Source organism: Pelophylax lessonae, assembly GCF_965119305.1.
Source record: "Pelophylax lessonae genome assembly, chromosome: 1".
In the NCBI taxonomy this organism is placed as follows: Eukaryota; Metazoa; Chordata; class Amphibia; order Anura; family Ranidae; genus Pelophylax; species Pelophylax lessonae.
The window spans coordinates 253,731,998-253,749,134 of record NC_138768.1 but is presented as its reverse complement, the minus strand read 5'-3'; the positions used below and the strand labels follow the sequence as shown (position 1 = coordinate 253,749,134).

The following is a 17,137-nucleotide window of genomic DNA, read 5'->3' as shown; positions in this document are numbered from 1 at the left end:
ATTGAATGCCTGAACTTTTTTCATTCCAGTGAGTATATTGTTTTTAATAAAGTACCTATAATGTTGGAAATTGTGCAATGAACAATTGTGTTCCTCTTTCCATACACACTTGGCTAATGATCTCCTCATGTCATTTGACATTTCGAATGAACTTTTTTTAAATAGGTTTTGCACTTATTATTTGGATATAAATCAGTTTGCACTATTAGTTGGCACCTCATCTAGATATCATAAATTTGCATGTATATATTGACATATGTGTGTGTGTGTGTGTATACAGTATATGAACTTTTTTTGCACTTAGAGGCACTTTATCATCAGCAGTGTAGGAACACTGCAACTAGACTTCAGTCAACACAGCCACCATACATTAAAGAACTCCCATTTCTCACACAATAACCAGAATCCTGTAACGAAAATTGCATTAAAAACAACGGACACCCTACCCAGCTGAAGTGGATGGACCTCCTCTTGAGATAACCAACTTTAGCATGAACCAGTTCAGAACAAAATGCTACAGCACAATGTCTAAACACACGTTTGTGACACTTGTGTGCAGCATCACCTAATGTAGTAGGGTAAAAACCATTGATACCTATGTTTGGGAAGGGCGGGCAGAACAATTATAAGGTCCACTTACACCCGCTAACCAGCGAAATCCCAGAGAAAATGTTTTTAAAAGCAGATGACTAAAAGTTGTTGGCAGCTACTGATATTGGAAATGGCGATTTTGAATTGACTGATGCTAGTAAAAGTCATATTTCAATTTAATTTCTATAGGTGCTTCTAAGGAACCAGTGCACATGCACTTTCACAGACAATAGAAGGATCACAATACACTTTAGGCACATCAGATACCTGGCATATGTAGGATTTTTAAGGAGGCTTTATTGTTGTGAATCCAATATGCACAATACGGTCATGCAGGGCCACACACCAGTTATGATACATTTACACAATCCACAGTAACGTAATCTGCAATTAAAATGCTATTCTTCAAATGTTGATCCTAGAACCTGTAGAGCGGAATTAAAGTGCATAACCCTTTCCATGACTTGTGAAGTGGCTGCGCAGCTGTTTGCACAGGCAAAAACACTCCAATAACAAGAGAGTCGAGCTTAACATGAATGAAGCTTCACAAACATTGGGTGACGTTTCATATGTGCTCCTGTAGTTAAGGGATCTGTGACAGGGTGTAAATAAAATGTAACTGTACTTTCAATTCAGTTACACTTCTTATGTAATACTCCTCCTGCCCCTATCACCCCTTGTTAGTCCTATACTCACCTATCCACAATTCTGCAAGATCTCTGCTGTAAGGCCTTCTTGGTGTTGTAGAGCAGCCTATCAATATCTTGTCCATCAGGCTTGAACATGTGCGCCGCAATCTCCATATATTCAGTCTTATGAAGAGTTTCTTCTCTGGACTACGCTACAGACCTGAGACCCGAGTCCACCCAAAACGCATACTTCACCTTCTCTCAGTTGCTAATCGTTAACCATCTAAAAGCTGCTTATATATCAGGGCATTCACAGTGGAAATTTCTGTGCTTGAGTTCTCAGGGTTGGCTTTTTTTATTGATTTCATGGAGTTCAACAGAATTTAAGAACACTCATTGATGAGTGGGGGGACACAAAAGTAACTCCTAGTTGAGCAGGAACAGAACAAGAACTATAGCAGTATACCTCCCAAATGAAATACCCCTGAGATATCAGAAGCTAGCGTACCTGGGCCCAAGATAGTTTTAGTTTGATTAATTAAAATATCATGTAAAAACTCAGGACGATTAAATAAAAACATACCAAAATCTGCCCATTATACTATGGTAATTTTTGTATAGGATTTCTAATATATTTTTTATCATAGTTCTACTCCGAACACACAAATTATTTTCCTGAATGTATATTCCTTAAAATATGCATATCCTTACAAGCAACATATCCTTCCCACCTGTGAGCTCAGCATGTTAGCCTAAAAGTAGAACTATAGACAAAACTTTTATTTTCATTTTGGATAGAGCAAGGGAGGGTTATAAGTAACCCCTGTCAGATTTGTTTTCGCCATCTGTGTCCCATTGCAGATTTTCACTTCATTTCCTGCCCCATAGCCAAACAGGAAGTGAGAGGAATTCCATGCAAATTAAGGGAATCTCTTGGGGCTCCCAAGTCACCAGAACTAGTGTCCCCATGGAAGATTTCCCCTCTATTATTTTTCTGGGGACAATCCAAAATTTGGAATTTTGTTTTACTTTCAATGGCATTGGTAAACAATACAAGTAGATATGGTGAATCTCTCTAACAGGGGCACAGACAGCAATAAAAACTGACAGGGATTCTAATCCCTCTCCACTCTATCTAAAACGAAAGAAAAAGTTTTGCCTTTAGTTATACTTTAACCACTTCAATACCGAGTACTTCCCCCCCCCCCTTTTTCAGCTTTCAGTGCTGTGGCACTTTGAATGACAATTTTGTGGTCCTTGAACACTGTACCCAAACTACATTTTTATCATTTTTTTGAGACAGAGCTTTCCTTTGGTGGTATTTAAATCATCACTGGGTTATTTTTTTTTTTTGTTTCTTTTAGCTAAACACACAAAAAAAGACAGAATTTTGAAAAAACGAAATTTCTGTTAAAATTTTTTGTAAATAAGTAATTTTCTCCTTCACTGATGGGCAATAATGTGCAGCACTGATAGGCGGCACTGATGGGCACTGACAGGCAACACTAATTGACACTGACAGGCAGCACTGATGGGGCTGCACTAATTATCTGGGCACTGATTATCAGTGCAGATGTCCCCACTGGGGAACACCGCTTATCGGCTCTCCACTTAATACACGCTGTCAGTGTGAGGAGAGGAATGCCGGTAACCGGCATTCCCTATTTGCACTGTGATCAGCTGTGATTGGACACAGCTTATTACATAGTAAAGAGTCTATGTCATAGGCTCTTTACCGTGATTGGTGATGTGCTGTGTCTGAGGAACATGGCACACCACCGATTACTGCACTGCATCCTCTGGGGGTGCACATGAGCAGCGCATTCTGAAGGACATCATATGACATCCCTTCAGGATGGGAATGCCACTGCCCAGCAGTCATTCTGCTATAGGCCAGGTGGGAAAGTGTTAACCACTCCTATTTCTAATGAATACTCTCCAGATGTTTATAGTGGAGAGGAACAGATGGCCTGCAAAGCTTTACAGCATTATTTCTTCACAGACACAAGATGATCATCACCCAATTCAGCCATGTTCAGCCAGATTAGACAACATTCTTACATTTGTGGAAGCAGCAAATACCCAATGGCTAAATCACTTTTAGAAGGAAAGAATGACTAGACATGTTTGAAAACTTTTTATGATAACTAGAAAATAAACATCTAGTACCTGAAGGTGTCTGCCTGGGTTCCCTCTGGGTAAATGATCATTCAAAAGGCAACCTGAATTGCACCTCCATCAGCCTCACTCTTAGCTAGAAGGAGTGCAAGTGCTTGGCTGTTCTTCTAAGCAGAGCAAGAGCACTTCACAAAGGAAAACGTTGTGCCAAGATGCTTCTCACTGAACTGAGCGAAACAGAGACTTGGTAAGTCATACCAAAGGACTGCTTCAGTCAGTGAACTCTATAAGTAGTAGATGAGTAAACTTCAGATGTTCTGTGTGCAGTCTGATGCAGGTGGTGTTCAGCCAATCTCCTAAATGGCTTCCTACAGTAACTCAAACATGCATGCTCAACCAAGCCAAGCGAACATGTTTGAGATCAGCCTTCAAAAACAAATGCTGCCTCACAGGTCTATGGGCACCTATAAGGGGAACCTATAACTTTTTTTATTTTTATTTTTTTTTTAAGATCAACCTGTAAATGTAGTCTGCATGTAAAATAATATTATCAATGTGTTTTAATGTTTGCATTAAATATATTTCTACATGCAATTTGCAAATGTATACCTATGTAAGGCCAGATTGACTACTTAAAAATGCAGACCTGCCTAATGCTAAGTAATACTGCAAAATATGGCTTTATTCTTCCACTTTCTAGGTGCAAGTCCATTGGCCTGCCTAAAGCAGAAATGTAGAGAATCAGACATTGCGGAGCAGGTTTTCAACAAACTTTTGGGTAGATTTTAGGTATCCTGTAAAAACTCAAGCTGATTGAACACAAACTAACATTGTAGTAAAACTGACATTGTTAACCACTTAACATTAAGTTTCTGTCACTAACCTCTGCCCATGACATGTGCTTGCCCTATTTGCTTTTCTTCTATAAAAATAGCAAAATATAATTTCGGGGCAGAAAAGGGGGCATTTGAATATAGTAGATAAAGGGACGTGGTCATAGAGACAATGGTTTTCCTGAAGGTATGTACTATGAGAATGAATACTGTTCGAATTTGTCTTTTTCATTGCTTGTTATACCATCACCATGTCACTGATATTGGATGATCCCTGTTGCTTACAATAAATAAAGAATTAATAAAGCAGAAATGTAACCAATGACCCCCCCCCCTCCCCATTTCCAGCCCCTCCCCTGGGAGTACCCCCTTTATTTTTTTTATTAATTATATACATATCTTTGTCAATGAGTCTTTGGTCTGATTGTACAACATATTCTTGCTCCTGATCTTCATCTAGTGGTGGGGGCATCTTGCAGAGATGTCACCTGGTTCCACTCTCTTCAGTATGCTCCAGTGAACCCAGGCCAGCGCAAATACTCACCTCCGGCGGCAGGTTCATGATAGCCTGGACTCACTTGAAGCAGGTTGAATGACGCTGGCCATCATTTAACCTGGAAGACTGGTGGATCCTGAGATGAAGTAGTACTGCAGGGGACAGCTCAAGGTGAAAGGAGGGTTTGACTCTTAAAAACTTGTCCTAAAAAACTAAATGATGGTGAAAAATAAAAAAAAAATATATCAAAAGTCAGTACTCAACTTTGTTGTTCCTTTCCTCCAAAATCTTATTGTGTATAAATCATTTATTTTAAAGCATGTGCTACTGTGCATTAAAGTAAACTCGTCATGAAAAATAAATTATCTTGGATCATGTTCAGCGAACGCCTTTCGTCGGTATTACTTGACAAACAGGCCTATTTCGACAAAGTGTGAAGGCCCTGGATAGTTTAGTTGTTGAATGCCATATTAAGAACTATTAATCAGTTGTGTACTGATTAGATAGGGTGCACTTCTTCTTTCACTTTACTCTCCCTTCCCACTCCTTATTCGGACTCTTCCCCCCCCCCCCCATTTTTTGTGTGTCCCACAGAGACTTCTTCTCCTTTTGTGTGGGTTTCTTTAGAACAGCCAGTAAGCTGTACATTAGGAGACATTAAACCATAAGCGAAGTATGGGAGGGGATGTGGCAGAATCCCGATTGTTGTGTTGTTTCCTGCTACGCCATCTCACCTCCAATCTGTGCTTAACCCATAGCGATTAAGAAGATGATTTAATGGTTAGGGTATCCCAGTTTCCCTCTCTCTCTTCATACTGCATTTAAAAGAGTGACAGGGAAAATGGGCAAAGGCATACTTTTTTTTTCTTCATCTCTTCATGTTGATTATCCAGTGATAGTTTATAGAGCCAAGTTACGCACAAAAAGTACTCATCGAAATACATTTATGGGTATCACCTCTGAAACTTCTTGAACTTCAATGTATCTTTATAACATACTGGTATATCTCTTTTTGTTTTTCCTATGTTTATGAGCAATGGAAACTTTTACTCCTTTTGAAATTTCAATAAAAACTATTGCAAAAGAAAGAAAACTCTGATTTCCTGGTCAATAACATAGTGCAATAGCCAAGAAAGTAGTATTTTTAAAAGGTAGTTAGGAATGGCAACTCCATATTTCTTTCACAACAAATGTACTTTAATACTGCATTATATTATTCTAGCCTGTGTCCTATTCTTTTCCAAAAACATTTCAACCACAGTGAAGACCTACAGCCTCAAATATATTGAATTAGAAATGTCCCCACAATACGGAGATAAGATGAGGACAACAACATACATAGTTTGAAGCAATTTTCTTTTCCACCAATTCATTTGCAAATGCTCCTAATCTGACATGGACCTACTATACCAAATGCTTTCCCAACAACATCACTCTTTCCTGTTGAATAATTAGGCTGTATCCTTATATTTAACCAATCATCAAAGGTAGTCTTTATTATGTAGGCAATAGATAATAATGTTACTTTCTGAAGATGGAATAGAAGCACATCTAAGAACCAAATTATTATCCTCTGAAATCTCCATAATTTTTTAGCAATGGGTAAAAATAAAAAGGATATTTCACAATAAAAATGGATAATTAAAACTTAAAAAAAACATATGCAAGAATCACACAAGCTTTTTACGTGTGAAATCACAAAAAATGTGGCTCATGCACTTGAATGATCTGAAGATTTGTACTTGGTCCCTTTCACCCCTGAGTTTGGTAGCAGCAATGAGAGACAGGTTTTCAACTCTTAGCAGATCATCAACCCTTTCAAAACAGATCTGCTAAGTATCTGCACACCGTAGCCCCACTTTGCTGGTCAGAGGCTAAACTCCAAAACTGATGATTCTCTCGGGGTGAAGGAGTTTTATGAGATTAGGATGGCCTTTAAAATATGAAAATACAGATAAAAAAAAATCTGTTTAGAAAAATAAAATTGGAATGGATGGGAAAAAAAAGTAAATCTGAGATGAGGCCACACTGTAGAACCATCAAAAAGGTACCTGAAATGGCTGCTGCTGTGATGAAAAAGCAGCAGAAACATTAGGAGGAAGCTGGGTTGCTATAGCAACAGGAGTACCAGTCTGCCCATCTTTTCCTGTCACAATCTTTACCTGAGAGGAAATATGTCAAGAACAGGGAAAATCATTTGTGTTTGGAATTTTTTTTCACCCATATTTATATGGATTCAGATATGTAAGCATACAATATTGCATTTTGTTGCAATGTGCAAAGTAAATTTTCGTTTTTAAGACTGAATTAATTTTTGAAGGTCGGGAAGCATTGTAATACGGTAAATTGATACCAAGGTGGTTTGCCTTAAGTTGTACACAGAGCAATAATTGATACCAGGTTATCTGTTCCCATTAAAGCTGGAATCAAGAGTCGCTGGTTAGTCATTGCTCCACCTCTAAAAGAAGGCAAAGTGGCATGACAGACAGGTGTCACTGAAGAGAGCCCAAACACGAAGGAAGCAATGGAAGCTGGAGCATATAGTTGGTTACACAACCCCTTGGAGAAAGGGAGGACTTCTGGGGATGGTTGAGAAGCACTGCAATAGCAAGAAGTGGGTAAACAAAAAAAAAAGAAAGAACAAAAGGAAGACAACAAAGAAATAAAGCAGAAATATATAGGTTGATTCTTTTGTTTAGACTGTGACTGCACTACACTAAGCTATAGGTAAGCATTAGGGGATATATACATAAATAGAACCACTAGTTCTTATAAGTATTACGGTACTTTTATTCTTGTATGAATTGTCAGCAAAAAATGTTTGGGTGCCCACAGCACGAGTATGTGACAGGGAAGTAACACTGTTTAAGTGGATAGGAATGAGGGTATCCTGAAGATAAATCCATTCTTGTTAATAGATAGGTGACAGCAACTCCATTTAACTTCAACTCTTAAAACTGAGAAGATGAACTGCTTGCTCTAAACCATGACATTCAATAAAAACAATTAATAATAAAAACATATGCAAGAGAACATACTATTTATCCAAACTCTTATACAAATAAGGATTTTCTCAAGTAGAGGAAATGTCCCTAAAGTAAATCTGACAAAAATTGTATATTTTCATCCTGGGTAGAGTAACAAAAGGATAGAATCCTTAGGGGAGATTTTCTAAAACTGGAGCACACAGAATCTGGTGAAGCTGTGCATTGTAACCAATCAGCTTCTAATGTCAGCTTGTTCAATTAAGCTTTGACAATAAAACCTAGAAGCCGATCCACAGCTGCACCAGATTCTGTGTGCTCCAGTTTTAGTAAATGTCCCCCTTTGTCAATTTTTTATTTCTGTCTATGACCTTGTGGGGAGAATCCTCTCACTTCCTGGATGATCAGCAGAACTGATGTGTGGGAATATCTAACCAAATGGAACACAGACAGCAATACCCTGACAGAGGTTCTTACCATTACCCGCTTTACAAAATATGCTGCGGTATTGCCATCTGTATTGCCACAAGAGAACTTTTATTCACTTCCCTTTCAGAAGACCACCCAGGAAGTGAAGTAAAAGCTTGCCACTTATGACACAGGCAGTAATAAAAAAATGACTTGTGTTCTAATCCTTCTTTACTCTATGCAAATAGTACATAAATTCCAATATACTGAACATACAATCAAAAAGTGGAGTAACCCTTAGCAACCAAGTCTCAGCTTTTATTGTTCTGATTTCAGAAATATGTTTGGTTAGTACTGGTTACCATACATCACTGCTCATTGTAGGTTATTAACTAAAAGCCTTACAAATCAGAGTTTACACTCTATGTATCTATACTGTTTTTTAACGGCAGCCATTTTGAAAAACTATACTCAATGCAGAACAGGGAAGCCCCATGACCAAAAAAAATAAAAATAGGCGGCATTTCCTAAAAATGCTAAATTCCTGGTGATCATGCTGATCCAATGACTTTAATATATTTACACAGTACATCGATAAACTGTAAAACATCAAAAATTGTAAGTTGTGCTTCTTATGGGTAGTGTCTGAATAGTGTCAAATAGGCTGTTTAGATAATTGGCTATACTGGAAATATATTTTTATGTGCAATGTGAAGCTTTCTGTCCTACATGTATGTCTTGGCAGGAAGTAACCACGCCATTGCCATCAAACATTTGTCAGGGGCATACCACATATCGCTGCTTATACAATTTTTTCTTATAAGAATTTTTTCTTATACAAACTTTTAACCAAGTAGTATTCACAACCTAATCTGTACATTCTGTTAACATGGTCATTGTGTTCGACTGAAAAGGTTTATTACCTGTTATTTATGCTAAATTGAGGACTACTATAGATAGATCTGAGCTCTAAAATTAAAAACAGTTTCCAATAGATACAGTGGATAGCATGCAAAGCAAGGAACAGTATAGATAACGCTTGCCATTTACAAAGTTTATTATTACACAGCTTCATATGAGTATGCAATCTGTCAATCTAAAATGATCTAAAATCATCTGTACCCTTTACTTCTATAAAATTGTAGTGGAGATGAGGTACAAGGCATACTTCATGACAGAAGACATTACATTAGATGGGAATTTAATAAGCAATGCTTTAACAAATGGAAGAACCAACCTTACCTCATCATTTATAACCTCAGACTGCTCCTCTTCTTCTTCCTCTTCTAGATCCAAATCATTTTGCCTGAGGTAACCCTGAAGACCCAATGAAGGTTTCTTTTTAAATGCCAAGAAATCCATCATGTTTCCTTGAAAATGTTGCAGGAAGAACAGCTCAATTAGGTAATCCTTGAAATTTTCCTTCAGGTTTTTCATATACTTATTGTGATGCTCTAAGCACTGCTTTCTCATCTGTGCATCTTCAGCAGTTGCAGGAGGTATTTCCTCAAGCTTCTTACTTTGCTTCTTGACCGTACTTACTGTTGGGGTTAAAGAAAGACTAGAAAGTGCCTGGGACCCCGTGACTCGTGATGGACTTGTCGGGGTTGGAGGTGATGTTATACCAAAAGATGAAGCTGCAGCAACTCCAGCTATCATTCCCCCTGAAGTCCTATCAAAGCTGATGGTCCTGCCCAACTGCTGCCCATGAAGAACTTGTTGTTGCTGAATGAGCTGACCTTGTATAATACTGCTGATTTGTGGGGGGAGGTTGGTGGTTGTTATGTGGCTTGGGGTGGTTAATGTCTGCAGGTTTGCCCCACTTGCCACAGGACTTTGGGGTCCAAGGTGATGAATAGTGCCTCCGGTCTGAGAATGAGGCTGTGAAAGCCTGCGCTCTCTTATTGTGGCTTGTGCAGCCCCAGATGGAAGCTGTACCTGTGCTGCTGCTCCCTGTGCAATTTGTGCAAGTCCAGATCCCTCTTGAAAGACAAAATGTCCACCATTTGAAGGACTTAAGCTTATCTGTCTCACCAGGACACTGGCATCCACAAAACCACGTGTTGGACTCTGGCTACACATTCCCAAGCTAGCTCCAGCTGTAGCAGCTCTAACGCCTTGTAATGCTTGGATTGGCACAGCACTGGGCTGTGTGGGGCTTTGTGTTTGGACTTGCTGAGACATTGGAGAAGTGACCTGAATATAGGAAGGAGATCCATGTTCAAACCTCCTTGTCGTGGAACTGAACTGGAATCCAGGAGAGGCCGGATTAGGGATAGGCAGTGGGGTCAGTGTGATCTGTTGATTTCCTGCAACCACTGGTCCTACATTTTGAAGTGTAATATTCACATTCTGACCAGCAACTGGATTACGGCTCATTATGAGTTGTTGTATCTGGTAACTGGGCGATTGGGGTCCAGGTGAACTGACCGCTGGTGCAAATGATGAAGCAGGTGCAGGAGACTGTGGCAAATTTGTTTGCATTGAGGTTTCCTCTCCCTCATTGCCAGTGAATGATCTGGACCTTTGAAGCTGGCGTGGAGTGTTTGAGGGACCATTCCCATGATGCATTGTTGTCCTTTGCTTTTACTTTAAATGGAATAAACCTGTTTAAATAAAAAAAATAAAAAGATCTTAAAACATAGCAGTCACATTGTATATCCCTTTTTTGTCTATGGATAAAATCTGTCATGGGAAGAAAATGTTAAATGTTAAAATTATGTATGCTTGAAAGAATTGTGCAAAACCATATGTAGTGTTTTATTCTATATATTTCACTTTAGGGAATATGTCAGGTGGAAATATGTAAGCTACCACTACAGATTTGTTTTTAAAAATGCTAGCTCTGGGGGAGACATCTGATTTACTGCTCTGAAAAAGCATGACAATGAATTGTGTGAATACCTGATGTGCATATACAGTATCTCACAAAAGTGAGTCCACCCTCACATTTTTGTAAATATTTTATTATATCTTTTTATGTAACAACACTGAAGAAATTACACTGCTACAATTTAAAGTAGTGAGTGTACAGCTTGGAAAACAGTGTAAATTTGCTGTCCCCTCAAAACAACTCAAAACACAGCCATTAATGTCTACCCGTAGGTGAACATGTCCAATTTGGGCCGAATTAGCCATTTTCCCTCACCGGTGTCATGTGGCTTGTTAGTGTTACAAGGTCCCAGGCGTGAATGGGGAGCAGGTGTATTAAAATTTGGTGTTTTTGCTTTCACTCTGTCATACTGGTCACTTTTTTTTGAAGTCAGAACTTTCTATTTGCATATTTGTCCAGGCCAGTGATGAAGAAAGTAATGAAACTGCTGGAAATGGTGTATACAATATATACACCATCGTTTGTAGACGCTGTAACTTTTACACAAACCAATCAATATACACTTATTTACCAAAGACATGTAGCAGAATACATTTTGGCCTAAATTTGAAGAAATTAGATTTTTTTATTTTATTATTGGATATGTGTTGAGGCACTAGCTCAAATACAAAATTTGTGAGTATGCAAATGACCATAAACAATATGTGTATACATTTTTTGAGCAAGTCCGTGCAACCAATCTGGATTACAAAATGAAAAACAAATGAAACCATATAAAAGTAGTGAATATTTATACAAGGCAAAATCTTCCAATCCACCTCTTACTTTCACCACATGTGCATGAGTGATATGAGTGTACTGCCACATGTTCTTTATTAAAGGTATTGCACGATTATTGCATTATTTTTCTCTCATTCTGGGATTTCCCTGCTGATGGCATTGGACATAAGAGGAAAGGAAAGTGGACGCCAAGCATAAACCAAACTTAGGATTAACCATTTAAGCAGTGAGGGTCCTGGTGACCCAAAGCTATCTGGTGAGTGGCCTCCCCTTACATAAGGTGCTGGAACACATCATTTAAGTGGAGTACTGTAAATTGAAAAGAGCATGCATCACTAATGCACATGTGGTGAAAGGAAGACGTGGATTAGAAGATTTTACACTTATGCAACCATATTATTTTATTTTTTTATTTTTACTTCCCTCCACCTAAAAGATTTCAGTTTGTTATTCAACAGAGTTGTACAGTTTATAGGTCACATTAAAAGGTGTCAAAAGTTCTGAAATGAGGTACCCTGGTCTCATTTTTTTTTTTCTATATCACAGAAACCTGACATTTTAACAGGGGTGTGTCGACTTTTTATATCCACTGTGTATGTTGAGGCGCTAGCTCAAATACAAATGTGTGCATATGCAAATGACCATAAACAATATATGTATAAATAATTTAGGCAAGTCCATGCAACCAAACTTGATTACAAAACAAAAAACAAATGAAATTTCATATTTTCATACATTCATATATATATATATATTTTTTTTTCATAAGCTTTTCCTTCTTTCCCTTTCTTTTTTGTTAGGTGGTGTCATTTTAGGGCTGAATGGATTGGTGTATGTCCTTGTGCACATACGGGGGGGGGGGGGTGGAGTGTGGTTCTTGGTGGGGAGGGGATGATATTGCACCCCTGGGCCCCCTGCTTGTGATTAGGCTGGTGGGATGTATGCGCAATAATGCACACACAACTTCTGGGATCAGCTGATCCTACCGGAGGTGACGACAGGGGTGGCTTTCCGCCCCGCCATTTCAAGACATTCACGGCCTCCAGTTATGCCATGCATGCTCGGAGACATCCCTGGCACCGATAGACACAGCACGGCGGACGTGGGGGCACGGCGCGGGGGCTATTTTCTCCCCATATATATATATGGAGATGGTCCGAGTTGACATCTTCACTGTCTCCCTGCTGGAAGGGCTATTCTCACAGGCTGGATCAGCACTTGAAGGAGCTGCTGCTCCTGAACAGGAAGATCAGTTTATATACTAGGCTCATGAGGACTTAATATTCCATTACTTATATTTTGGGGAGTCATGTTTATTTTCTAATCTTTTATACCTTTAAGGAAACCATTGTATAGTGGATTTTTCCAATACAGGAATAATCCGGTTAATATCAATCACCCTTTATACCAAAATTGAGAAGACAACGAGTGCTTCATTGTTATCATCCAAAGTGAGTCCACGTTTGGTTATATTGGTTTATATAATAACACATTTTTAAACTAGGGGGGAGGGTGAATTAGATTATCATGGGGCAGCAAGGTCAGACAGGGGTCAACACCGATTGGTGGGTGGAATTGGGAAAGATGGGGGGGGGGGTTTGGCAGAGGATAAGAAGGTTCCCATGTTACAAACAACCATTGGAAATGGTACTATTTGTACCAAAATAAAAAATCTGCAAAATAAGTGTGCAAAATGTGACAATGAATTAAAGTGTTTGTTCACCAATGCCAGAAGTCTGCCAAGCAAGATAGGTGAGTTTGAAGCTCTGGTGCATGAGGAGAACTATGAATTAATTGGTATTGCTGAATCTTGGCTTCATTCTTCACATGACTGTGCTATTAACATTCCTGGCTATGCTCTTATTTTGAAAGATAGGGTAAAACGGAGGGGTGGTGGTGTCTGTCTCTATGTGAGAAGTGATCTCAAAGTGAGTGTGAAAGAGGACCTAGTTGACAGAGTGTGTGATGAGTCTGAAGCAGTATGGGTGGAAATGTACATGGGTGTGCGTTATACAAAGATTATCATTGGAGTTTGTTACAGACATCCCAGTATTAATGAGGACAACAGATTGCAAAAGAGAGTAGGACAAACCCCCAAAAATTCTTCAAATATATTATTAGTAAAAAGGTTAGGTCTGAGCATGTAGGCCCTTTACAAAATAATCAGGAGTGGGTGACTGGGGACAAAGAGAAGGCAAGAGAAAGCAAATGTATTAATACATTTCTTCAGCTCTGAGTATACAAAGGAGCATGGAGCGCATGACCATAATGAGGACGGTATTGACACAGCCCCAAATGATCCGCAATGGCTCAAAAGTAATATGGTCCAGAAATATTTAGACAGAATAAGGGTGGATAAAGCCCCTGGACCAGATGGCATCCACCCATGCATCCTAAAAGAATTGAGCGCTGTTTTTCAAAGCCTTTGTTTCTAAATTTTAGGGACTTGTTAAGAACTGGAATAGTACCACTGGATTGGCGTAGGGCCAATGTTGTGCCTATATTTAAAAAGGGATCAAAGTCTTTGCCAAGTAACTATAGACCTGTTGGTTTAACTTCTATAGTCTGGAAGATACTGGTGAGTTTAATAAAAGACCACATAGATGAGTTCTTGCTGGAAAAAAATATTTTAAGCAACAGACAGCATGGATTCATGAAAGACAGAAGTTGTCAAACAAACCTGATTTCTTTTCATGAGGAGGTAAGTAAAACCTTGGACAGAGTGGTGGCTATGGATGTAGTATACTTGGATTTTGCAAAAGCGTTTGACACAGTTCCCCACACATGGCTAATGTGTAAGGCAAAGTCTACAGGCTTGGAAAGATCAGTTTGTAAATGGATAGAAAATTGACTAAAAGATATAATTCAGAGAGTAGTGGTTAATGATTCTTACTCTGAATGGTCTAAGGTTATCATTGGTATACCCTAAGGTTCAGTGTTGGGACCCTTAGTTTTTAACATTTTTTATAAATGATATAGGGTCTGGGATTAAAAGTACCATTTCAGTCTTTGCAGATGACACCAAGCTTTGTAGTGGAATAACTTCCTTACAGGATGTCTCTAACTTACAAGCTGGCCTCAATGCACTGTTTCATTGGTCAACTATGTGGCAAATTAGGTTTAATATTGATAAATGTAAAGTTATGCACTTGGGGGCTAAGATAATGCATGAATCATACATACTAGGGGGGGGGGTAGAACTGGGGGAATCCATAGCGGAGAAGGATTTGGGTGTTCTGGTAGATCCTAAGCTTAATAATGACATGCAATGCCAAGCTGCAGTTTCAAAAGCAAGCAAAGTCCTTTCTTGTATTAACAGAGACATGGACTCCAGAGAGAGAGACATCACTTTGCCCCTGTGCAAATCATTAGTAAGACCTCATCTGGAATGAAAGTTCAGTTTTGGGCACCAGTTCTTAAAGAGGAAGTAAACCCTCCTCTGCAAGTTGTACCTATAGGTAAGCCTATGATAAGGCTTTCCTATAGGTACTGTAAATATCTCCTAAACATGTACCGTTTAGGAGATATTTACCTTACATGCAGCCAGTGACGTCACTGGCGCATGCGCTCTGAAGGAACGGCCGCTGGTGCAGTTCCTTCAGAGTCCCGTGCCGTGGTAAGTATGTAGCTATAAATTCTAGGATATGTCTGGATGTGCACACACTCTATATGTAATACTGGTGTAGGCTAATATATGCAAAACTAAAATCCTAAAGTGTGGATATGTGCCAAATAAATTTGATAAATTTACATCTAAAGTGTGCTCAAAATTGATGTATATAACATATTTAGAGTGGCCCAATCATTGTGAGAAATTAGATAAGTGCTGATAATAAATGAACAATATGTAACAGAAATTGTGCAATTGGTGACTGTAATTGTCACATACTGTAAATGACTCAAGAATGGCCAATATATAACAATTATGTAATTATTGGCTATAATCAGCACAAATAAAAATAGGCAATATATGGCAGTAATTATGCAAAGGTGACTATAGTCCGTGCAATAAAATAAACAATGGGCAATATATAACAATAAATTGTGCAAATGATGACTGCAGTCTGTGCAGTAATATAGCACAAAAAATATATATATAAATCTTCAATTCAGGTGCTCCCCCTCGTGTGCTCTTGTGATATAGTGGTAATCAATCCAGCTTACCAGATAGTATCAGGTCACACAGACCTACAAAGCCTTTTGATCCATATTCAATTAGGATGGATCAATCCTCCACCAATCTCCTCCACATCAAATCTCCTCTGGCTAATAATCTCAGTGGGAATGGATATTGCCACAGGAATAAATACTAGCGTGGCAGCGGTCGGCGTGCGTTCCAAATTCCAAATGATAGGCGGATGTGACGTCGCTGTCTCTCAGTGTTTCCGGGTATGATCTAGACAACAATGCATTTCGCTGTGAAGCGTCATCAGGAAGTCATCAGCAAAATGCATTGTGGTCCAGATTATACCCGGAAACACTGAGAGGCAGCGAAGTCACTTCCGCCTATTATTTGGAATGCACGCCGACCGCTGCCACACTACAAGGGCTGCACAGATTTACAGAGCTGTAATTGTGGAAACCTTCCATTAAATGGAGACTGCACGCTACTTGATCATCCCTATCTCCGATGCCGGTCCGGATCTGTGGCAGTGCAAGGCGAACTCCACTTCACAAATGTATATCAGCCAGCCGGGGCCCCGGTAATCACTGACGGCGATATGGTTGCGATGTGGAATTCGTATAGTTTTAATAATATCTGCCCTTTTACCAGGATTAATGGCTGGCAACTTTCTGTTATATTTGATCCATGTGATTGAAATGCTGCTGCTATAGTCTTTTGCAAATATAGTAAAGTCTCATTCACTGGAACAGTAGCATGATCACTATCAAATATGTTTTTTATGAACTATATTATATAGGATTCACTCTAACAGATTATGATGACAGTGCATGCTTGTGAATTAGCGTGTTGCCGAGTCCATGAGAATCCATATGGCAGCCATGTTGCTTTGTTTCACTTTCACTTGGCAGTTGGTATCTCGTGCACACGGCCATGTTTCTCCAAAAACATACACTCCCCTTTCCTATTATACTTTTGAAAGTATACATGTTTGTGATTGGTTGTGTTGATGCCACCTGCCCTGTAACACCCTTTTGTTCACTGACTATAAATAAACCAGGGCTCTGCTCTAAAGGCAGAGAATCTTCAGTTGGCATTGATTTGACACAGCGTGCGCCTGTTTCTATTCTTTCTTGAGCGCTTGGATAACTTTATACAAAAGAGCTGTACATTGTACTTTTCAGTACAAGGGATTAATGGCGCTTGGCACGTACTGTATTAATATCCATACGTGCGCTTTTCAGCGCAGCAACGTTTTCAGCGCACTGAGCGAATTTCTATGCTCCAAACTCCATTAATTTCCACAACAGTAATGGCGAGCCAAGAATGTATGGTAAGACAA

General features: G+C 39.1%; 1 protein-coding gene across 7 annotated transcripts in view; it reads right to left on the bottom strand.

The window, feature by feature from the left end:
- The window catches only part of LOC309562087 (E1A-binding protein p400-like), a 512,144-nt gene that overhangs the window by 474,928 nt on the left and 20,079 nt on the right, over positions 1–17,137 (bottom strand). For 4 of the 7 annotated variants that reach the window (XM_082266206.1, XM_082266208.1, XM_082266207.1 and 1 more), the window contains exons 2-3: positions 9,302–10,665; positions 6,719–6,829 (exon numbers count right to left, since the gene is read on the bottom strand). In XM_082266206.1, coding sequence (XP_082122332.1) covers positions 6,719–6,829; positions 9,302–10,630 — 1,440 coding nt within the window. In that variant the 5' untranslated portion in view covers positions 10,631–10,665. The remainder of the gene's footprint in view (positions 1–6,718; positions 6,830–9,301; positions 10,666–17,137) is intronic. The other 3 variants (XM_082266210.1, XM_082266212.1, XM_082266211.1) reach the window with 1 other exon arrangement.